This window comes from Melitaea cinxia, chromosome 10 (assembly GCF_905220565.1).
Source record: "Melitaea cinxia chromosome 10, ilMelCinx1.1, whole genome shotgun sequence".
Taxonomy (NCBI): domain Eukaryota; kingdom Metazoa; phylum Arthropoda; class Insecta; order Lepidoptera; family Nymphalidae; genus Melitaea; species Melitaea cinxia.
In genome coordinates this window covers 4952773-4962758 of record NC_059403.1, presented here as the reverse complement: position 1 = coordinate 4962758, position 9986 = coordinate 4952773, and the positions used below count along the sequence as shown (strand labels likewise).

Below are 9986 nucleotides of genomic sequence, written 5' to 3'. Positions count from 1 at the left end.
TAAATGAGTTATTATTTTTAGATTTTTGATTCGGACTTATATTGTGGTAAAAAAAAAATGAAGCATGTCCTATAGTATAATATATACACGTGAGTAAAATATAAAAGGACATAGGATTCAAACAAAATATTGGTAAGTCTAAAAATATAATTCTGAGCATTCGGGAAAATATTAAAAAAAAAAAAAAAAAAACTATGAAGCCGTAAATTTTACGGCAAAGGTCCCTTAGACAAATTTATTTTTATTTAATATTTAGGTAGTAATGCGCCTTAAGCTCTGCTTAAACTCGCTCAAACTACTTTTCACATCATTAATTGATATTGTGTGTATAAAATCCACTTGAGTAACAATAAAAATCCCCGCCAATTGATGGTTACAAAATAATATATATAATAATGATATACTAGGTTTCTGGTGGTAACGATACGAATCAGATTGCTTGACATTTAGCTCCTGAGATAAGCGCGTAGGAACTATAATTTCTACCATACCATGTTAATAGACTGTCATTTACAGTAACTCAGTTATAAAGTAAAAAACAATCACATTGTAAAAAACACTGTCGGTCATAAATATCTTAGGCAATATCTAAGTAACGGGTTACAGAAACTTGAGGCCAATAAAAATTAAAACAAAATATCACTTGGAGACGTTTTTTCTTACATTTTATTAATGAACAACAATTGAAAAGGGATTTAACGCCGCGGTCGATGCAAATGTCACAAGGACTCGAGTGAGTCACCAGTCGCTGGCAGCCGTCGCCGGTTACTTCTTGATGAGCTGCACGACGTCCTGGTCGTGCACGGAGTGCGCGATGCCGACGCGCTGCGGCGAGTACTTGGTGCTGGTGCCCCACACCAGCGCGTACTTCAGCTGCGCCGCCAGCGAGCGGTGGATGGAGTGGCACACGTGCTCGATCGTCACGCCCTGAAAAGATTCACATCAAAACAATTATTATAATCCATACGTATTTTTTCTTTTTGGAACGAAGTTCCTTACGGCAGGCTTGACATTTGGCTGAGCGACCGAACTGAAAAAAATGTGATACTAAACCGTAAGAAAAATATATAACGGAAGTGACGTAATATCAGTCACACGACTGCATAATATGACGTTTGTAAAACTAAAATATTACTAGTAAACTTTTTTTTTTAATTATTTATGCAATTTAATACTGTTGACAAAAATAAATAAAGACTATGTGTTTTTTTATTTCACTTAATAGTTTGAATTATTATTATTATTATTGAATAATTATTATTTGAATGATTATTATTATTATTATTATTTTGTTTGATTCAATATCTTCATGAAGTCAAAGCCTTGCATGAAGATATTACAAGGGCCATACATGCTACTACATAGGCCTTCTACAACGTTGTTATGGGAGATTTCAACGCTATAGAGTACAATACCGCGACGAATCGAGGATCGAACCACACGGATTGGGGCGCAGGAATCGCAGAGGGCTGATGCTTGTCAACTTCCTCGAGTCGGAGAGGCTCTTCTTGATAAATTCATTTTTCAAGAAGAAACCCCAAAGGCGGTGGACATGGCAAAGCCCCGATACTGTGACGAGGAACGAGATAGATTTCATCGTAGCGGATAAAGGGCATATAATCAAAGATGTCTCAGTGGTTAAATAGGTTTAACACAGGCAGCGACCACCGGCTATTTCGTGGCATTCTGAATAGATGCCTTCGAAAAGAGCAGGCCCACTTGATAAAATCTACTGTCCGACTTACGCTGCCTCAAATCCTATGTTGCTCAGAGCAGTTACAACTGCAACTCCAAAACCAATTCGATTCGTTGCAAACTACTAGTGACATGGACGAGATGACCGACAACGTGGTGAAGGCGATGTGTACACTGGGTTGCAAACACTTTCCGCTAGCGAAGTCAACTAAGCAGTCCAAACTTTCTCCCGTAATCTTGGATCTGATGCGACAAAGGCGCGAGTTGCTCGCTGCTCAAACAGCTACGCCTGAACATAGGGCTCTTTCCAAGAGGACACGGATACTTGTACGCCGAGACCTCCGCTGCTCAAATACAAGAGAGATTACTACTCTTATTGAGCAGAATAGGGGATCCAAAATTTTCCAAAGACCATTGGGGATGGCAGAACTGTTGAACTCTTTGAACAGGTCGAGAAATTTAATGGACAGCTGTACTCGTCGAGCGCACGCAAGCCTGAGACTTGGGACACCGAAGATCCACGTGCACTATTGTTGCGCCATTATTCGGAGGACATCCCCGATATCGAATGAAATCAGTGCAGCGCTCGGACAGCTTAAAAACAGCGGCCCCGGGGTACGACGGAGTTACGACTGAGCTTCTTAAAGTCGCAAGACGATCTGCCCTAAAAGCCTTTGCGAGACTTTTTAACGCCGTCATCCACCGAGGTACCACGCCAGAGGCGCGGTCCAGGAGTGTGGTGGTGCTGTTCTTTAAGAGAGACGATAAGTCTATGTTAAAGAATTACAGACCAATCTCACTTCTGAGCCACGTTTTCTAATCGTCTCGCCAGAAGACTCGAAAAATTCCAACCACTGGAGCAGACTGGGTTTCAAAATGGCTACAGCACCGTAGACTATATCCATACTGTTCAGTAGATTATTCAAAAGACAGGAGAATATCTAAACATTTTTTAATATCATATCAAAAATCGACCGTTCCAGTGGGTTATCGAACCTGCATCTCCGACTGACCGTGTCGGTGCTCTAGCCAATTAAGCTATAGAACGATGTACCCGCTAGATCGAAATGTTAGATATGATGATTTTATATTCGGTTCTAAGCGACCATGGCGCCGTTTATAGTGAGTTCTCTACAGAAACCCGTAACTATTCAAAGTTTCATATTACAATGAAAATCTTTGACGGGAGACGACACCATGCTATTTTTAATTTGTACGATTTTATTTTTGTGTTACCCACACATTAGGAACTCTAAACATTTTTTAATATCACATCAAAAATCGACCGTTCCAGCGGGGATCGAACCTGCATCTCCGACTGACCGTGTCGGTGCTCTAGCCAATTAAGCTATGGAACGATTTACCCGCTAGATCGAAATTTTTGATATGATGACTTTATATTCGGTTCTAAGCGACCGTGGCGCCGTCTATAGTGAGTTCTTTACAGAAATCCGTAACTATTCAAAGTTTCATATTACAATGATAGTCCTCCTGATAGTCGGTCTCGGTATGAAATTGTACAAAACGCAAGTTGTTTAAAAAAAAAGGCATACAAAGATCGGTATCGGTCGATGGTACCCTTCTCGAAGTTGTTCAGGATTATGTTCACATTTTTTTTTTCTCTGGAAAATGCATTTACGCACTAGTCCCACCGCCCGGAAGCGACGGAAGTGTGAGGCTCCCGGTGCGGTCAAAAAGCGCACGGACTACCCACTAAAACCCCGCGGTACCGTCATCAATTGCGGAGCGCCACGGGATCGCTAACGTCTGCGACCGTAACGCCCTGATGGTAGGCCCACCTGTGCAGGCCACCTTCGCTTACAGAGCGCTCACGGGCAGCAAGAGCGCTCTATCGTCCACGTGGAAGAAGGGAAAAGATCCGTGATCCGTGAAAGATCAGCTCTGTTGCGGATGGTGAAGGAGTGCGTGGCGGCTTCTCCTTCCCGCCAGTCGCCTCCTGCGTAACTTATCGGCGTGGGCGTCCGGTTCGCGCTCACCTCGCATGACCTCTACACAGAAGGAGGCCACGGCCGACCAGCACCTCACGCTACCGAGCATGGAGCGGATCGGATAAGGACTGCGGAAAACCGGGATGTCTGGCGCGAACTTGGGGAGGCCTATGTCCAGCAGTGGATTGCAATCAGCTGAACTGACTGACTGACTGTACATATAACTAAAATTACAAATAATTGACACATATATACAATATTACAAAACAAAAGAAAAAACAAATAAAACAGTGTTCTTCAATCGCGAACGCGAAAGAGTTCTAACGGGAATCTTCATTTCTCGCGATAAGATTTTTTGCTTCCTAATAGGGTTTCGACGAATTCTGGCTTTAACAGCATTAACAGCCTTTGTAGGTCTAACAACACGCGGCCGCCCCGATCTTTTCTGGTCTACGACAGACGAAGTGTTGCTGTGTCTGTTGATAGTACGATATACGTATACGTACGATATACGTATACGTACGATATACATATACGTACGATATACGATATATACGGCTGATACCAAGCTTTTGAAATGTCTGGAATATGATCGACGGCTCCATACCCACTTTGTGAAAGGCGATCACTGCAATCCTATTTTCTTTAACACCCCATTCCATATTGTAATTTGATAATGAACACGAAAAAAATATGTGAAATGGCGCAAATCGAAATAAGTTTTTAAAATAATATACGTGTTCCAATTCCAAAATAATTAAAAAATTGAAAAAAAAAAAGTTTTTATGTAACAGTATTTATGGCTATACTAGTCACAATAAAAATTAATCTGCTGCCCTAAGGGGCAGCCTTCTTAGGCAAGAACGTCTGCCGCTAGTTGTAATAATAAAGTTAATACTGATTTTTTTTAATTTATAGCCACTCAACTCAGCAAGCACTTCATCACTAATCCTGATTTTTATACCTTTACAACTCTTTTTTGTCTATGTTTCACACACTAAATCCTTTAAGAACCCTCTAGTCTCCATTTTTTCAATTTCAATTCTTCAATGTGAACAAGGCAGAAATTAAAAAATTGCAAGTGTAACTTGTATAATATTTTTCATTTAATCCGGTATAGAAGGTTTACATGCTTATCTATACAAATAAATAAAACTGGAGTGTCTGTTTGTAATATTAAAATAACCGCTTTTTACTTAATGCATATGGATGTATTTTGATGGAACTTTCACTGGCCGATTGCTGTCGTAGTAAGGAGTAAGTTTTATTTTAGTTTTAGCTTTTATTTTTATTTCATTTTTATTTTAGAACAATAACTTTTTATTAAATTTCATGCGGACGAAGTCGCAGGCACAGCTAGTGTGTTATATATTTAAAACATACCTTTCTTAAAATAAGTCCATCATCAAAGTCTGGCGGCTGACCGGGCTTCTTGGTGTAAACTCGGATGAGTGCGAGATATTCCCAGAGAGTCTCCAAGAGGAAATCAAGGTTTAATTTCATATTACAACTGAAACAATAGAAAATGTACCATTTGAATACAATATACTATTCTAAGTTTAACTAGTAAGTTTGCTGATTGTAATTTTTGTGTAATGTCTTTATTGTTATGCATGTGGTGTTTACCTTTAATTAGTTATTGCATTTAATTTTTTAATATTTGTAATTAATTTTAAGTTATATTAATGTAAATAACTGTAGGTAAACCTGTTAAATTAAAAAATAAAAAAAAAATACAAAATTAAATGTTTATATACAAGCAATCATTAACATTTCAAGCCATATATGAATATGCTACAGCTAGTAGATGATGAAATGATTATAATTGTAACTAAATATATATGTTGCAGTCAGAACTCTTAACCAGTCAAAAGTACTATTGACTAGCGAAATCAGTCAAAAGTACTTTTGACTGGACAAGTTGGTCAAAAGTGGTTTTGACTGAAAATTATTGGTTATTAGTACTTTTGACTGCAAGTTCGCGGTTAAAAATACTTTTGACTGACGCTCTCCGTCAAAAGTATTTTTAACTGTAAAAAAGCGTCAGTCAAAAGCACTATTAACTCGTTAGATGTGAATAAATTTAGTCAAATGATCCTGATAAACCATAATAAATTTATGCCCACGATTTTCTTGCGACTGCATGTCAATCAGATCGATTTGGCAGCGGCTGTTCATTTCAGTGTGCAGGATCGGTTTCTAAACCTGACCCATTCTTTTCTTGCTATTCTTCCTTTGGCATACTTCGCACATTGATAAATATATATTAATCATTTCTTTTGTAATATTAGCGTACTTTTTTACCGTTTCATTCTTAAGTCTATCGCGACCACCATGCCCTTTAGAAATATGAGCAGCATCAATAATGTCGTAGATTTCCTCAGCCGGCAAAAATATTTGACAGGTTCTGTGTTTATGATTTTATACCACAAACTTCAATATGTTAAAGCGTTGTAGTCTACTGTACTGTAATGGTGTTTTGTTTTCATTAAATTTCGCGTCTTCCACATCCATTGCAAACTTTTTAAATTTTTCTTTTGTCATCACATTGAAATTCTTTGCAAAAAGCCTTCTTTCTTTTCGTAGTCACTCATTTTTGTTCTAATATCAGCACGTTCTCCACTAATAATGAGTAATATAAAAGTTTATATGTGCGTTTGTCGTTATTTTTATCGACCACTTTAAATTTTTAAGAGTTTTGACTGATACAACCAGTCAAAACCATTTTTGATGGAATCATTTAGTCAAAAGTACTTTTAACCAGCTCCATTGGGCAAAAGTACTTTTAACTGTTATTTTAGTCAAAAGTATTATTGACTAATGCAAACGGTCAAAAGTACTTCTGACTGATTTTGCTAGTCAATAGTGCTTTTGACTGGTTAAGAGTTTTGACTGCAACATATATATATTCTGACCTGACAACAACAGAATGTGGTTGACGAGCTATCCTATCCACCTCCTGTATCGATATCTGATCAATTTTGTTGTAAACATATAAGCACGGCAGGTATACACGGTTACCAAGTATGACATCAATAAGCTCATCTGCAGTACAATCTTCACGGAACAGAACCTGCAACACATGTTAAGAGTAAGTTTTTAAAATCACTAACTGGATATTTTTGGCATAAAATTAAATTTTCTATCAAATATTAATTCGAGATTACAAATTTCTTGTACAATTAACAAAATGATCTTCTGAGAAATTAGTTGGATGTCTAAGTCCTCGATGCACAATAAGGGTACATCCTAAATAACAATTTCACATTAAACAGATAATGATAGAATGAGATTTATAAAAACAATTTTTTCTAAAGTTATTTATTTTTAATAAAATTAATATTTAATAAAAGTGTTTATTTACTTCAGCATTAAATATTTTGTATTCATGTAATATCATCTGGACCATTTTCTCATCCACCTTAGTAAGTTGACATGTAGAGTTGAAAGACAAACCCCCACCTTTCTTTATCTGAAATATTTTATCACAATTATTATTATCAATTGAAATATACTTTAAGAAATATCAAGCAGAACATTTAGATATTATATGTAAGTAATTTTAATTTTTGAACTCAAACTCTCATAAAAAGAAAAACTTAAATATTGTAATTAATTTGTAAACTAAACAAAATATTATATTTAAACAAAATATATTTATTTTTTAATTATCATTACATATACTCAAAATAATTTTTTTTAATGAACTTTGTCCGATGCATCTACTACCGAAACAATTTAATTCTTTTCAGAAAACTATGATAAATGTAAATACCTAAGTAATTTTAAGTATATACATTTTTTAAAATAGCCTATCACCAACAAGTTACACTTCAAATATTATCCTAGGTGGAATTATGGAATATTTAACTTGTCAAAAGTTTTCAAAATTACCATCTCATATGTAAGATAATATATATTATATGTAAATAAAAGATAATGTAATTTTAATGTGTGTGTCTGTGAAATGTGTTTAACATATGTATCAATTTATGTATTACAGATTAATTAGCCCTTCTACGTTATAAAGAAAGAGCTCATTACCCAGCCGAGAGATTGAAATATTGGGTGAACCAAGTTATAACATATATAGAGCTATATACCTTAAAATATATATTGGGCTTGTTTTTATTCAGCCTTATGCCTACACTCTCCAATTCCTTTTCTAGAAGCTGTCGATGCACGTAGGGTTTGGTTGCATCTAACATCATTAGCACTAGGTCAGCTGTACGGGCTACGGCTATCACCTGATATCAAGAATAAAATGTAGAATTATAATGAGTAGCTATGCATTTGGCATATGTTTGTAAATCACATTTATTTACTCTTTTAAATCATTACATATATAAAGAAGTATTGGTAAATGGAAATAATTAATTTGATGTTAGAGAGGGAAAAAACATTATTTGTAAACATGAATATTTATGATTTAAAGCAAAAGAACAAACAAACAACAAACATGCAAAAATAAAACTGAACTAATTAATTTTATTGAATATTTTGAAAATATAATGTGTAAGTCATAAATTTATTTTTAATAAATTACCTGTCGACCTCTACCCTTGCCCTGAGCAGCACCTTCAATAATACCGGGCAAGTCGAGCAGTTGTATGTTGGCACCACGATACTCTATGACTCCGGGAATGCATGTTAAAGTTGTGAATTCATAGCTAGCTGCTTCAGAGTGTGTGTGCGTCAAAGTAGACAGGAGAGTTGACTAGAGAAATAGAGAACATATTTAATAGAGATGTAGCCTTAGCTGGGATAAATTAACCAAATTGGCACAACAGTTTTTTTTAGATGGAAATTATGCTAAGCATAAAATATGCTGATTGTTACTGGCTATAAATTAAACTTTCTTCATTCAAAATATGCATAGTTTATTTTATTTAGATAGCTTACAGATTACAATAACTATATCTAATTTTGAAAAGAAAACTAAAAAGGCTAAGGCAAGCCAGCAATTATTTATTTATTTCACTTTCCAGCTTACATATCCTACTTTATCAAAATATTATTAAAACTTTATTATAAAAACAATTTTTATACAAATTTTAGTACATTTCTTACACTGATTACTTTTATGCTAATGTTATTTAGTAGTCAAAATTACACAACATAGGTAAAAATGATTCTCTGTTTTCAATTTTTCAGAGAATCACACTCACTAAAAAATCAAATTTTATCATCACTTGGTATCATTACTCACCTTACCAACAGATGGAAATCCTATAAGAGCAACTCTGGCATCACCTGATTTGAGTACATCGAAACCTTCACCCTTATCACCACCTTTTTTAGAAGGTTCTAGTAACTGGGACCTATATTTGGCTAATTTTGCTTTCAGCAGACCCAAATGATATTCAGTTGCTGCAAAAAATATCATATCATCATATTATAAATATTAAAAAATAATTTAAATGTTTTAAACACCTTATAAAAGTGTTAATAAAGACTGCTTAACCACATGTTATGGGTTCAAGTCGACTTGTATAGTGAAATATTTTCAAAATATGGAATAAATTATTGAAGTAAATATACGAACACTTAGTTTGTGTGAACATTTCATTAATATCGACACTAGAGCTTTAAGATAAGCCAACATCATAGTGCCTGCAAATAGATCTAAATCTCAGCCATAAGCAACCTATATCATGGCACGTACTTATTTCTTAAAATTCAAAATATATCTACAAGTTTTACATGTTATAACTAAAGTTCAAACCAACATAAAATAATACTCAAATAATTAAATAGCCTGTATTTTTCTTCACACTTGATAAGTTTGATAATAAAAAGATTTAATAACTAGAAATTAGTATCAGAGATATATAGAAGATTTATTTGTAAGCTTATTTTATCAAAATGAAAATACTTTTCAATACTGGTGATAAAAAAAAAAACATGAAACATGTTTTAAGAACGTAATCAAAGTAAATCTAGATATACCTTTATTCTTTTGGGTTCTTGCTATTTCTTTTTCAATTTCAGATATTTTTTCTAAAATACCCATATTAAAAGACCAAAATGTTTAACGTTAAAACAAAACTAAAATTAAGTTTATAGATACTACACAAAGAGTATACTTAAACTGACTACGAAATAATTATCATTTCAAAATTAAGCCATATGGATAACTTTGCGTAAAAGAAGTATATTTGTACTCTATTTTTATTTAAAAATTAATACAATTGTAAAGTTAGGTTATTATTCTAGTGTTGTCAATATCAAAGACTACGGTCAACATGTCAGCAACAGTTCAGTTCAGAAGTCAGCAACAGCAACTATTAATTTTTTTAAACATTGACAGCACGTCTATCGAAAGTTATAACAATTAAAAAA

The 9986-nt window shown here is 34.6% G+C and overlaps 1 protein-coding gene across 1 annotated transcript; it reads right to left on the bottom strand.

Moving 5' to 3' along the window:
* Window positions 1-639: 639 nt before the first annotated feature.
* Window positions 640-9885, bottom strand: LOC123656927 (developmentally-regulated GTP-binding protein 2). The gene is made up of 8 exons (XM_045592540.1): window positions 9594-9885; window positions 8854-9014; window positions 8191-8361; window positions 7748-7891; window positions 7009-7116; window positions 6560-6717; window positions 5028-5154; window positions 640-927 (listed from the first exon to the last, which is right to left on the bottom strand). The coding sequence occupies exons 1-8, from the start codon at window positions 9655-9657 to the stop codon at window positions 766-768; spliced, it is 1095 nt and encodes a 364-aa protein (XP_045448496.1). The 5' UTR covers window positions 9658-9885; the 3' UTR covers window positions 640-765.
* Between the last annotated feature and the right edge of the window lie 101 nt (window positions 9886-9986).

What these genes read in the sequence shown, in the direction of transcription:
- LOC123656927 (XM_045592540.1), bottom strand. Translation starts at nt 9,657, where the DNA reads ATGGGTATTTTAGAAAAAATATCTGAAATTGAAAAAGAAATAGCAAGA. An exon ending in GCAAGGGTAGAGGTCGACAG is followed by an intron (nt 7,892 to 8,190) that starts GTAATTTATTAA and finishes TCTTGATATCAG; the next exon opens with GTGATAGCCGTAGCCCGTAC. An exon ending in ATGGACTTATTTTAAGAAAG is followed by an intron (nt 928 to 5,027) that starts GTATGTTTTAAA and finishes GAATCTTTTCAG; the next exon opens with GGCGTGACGATCGAGCACGT.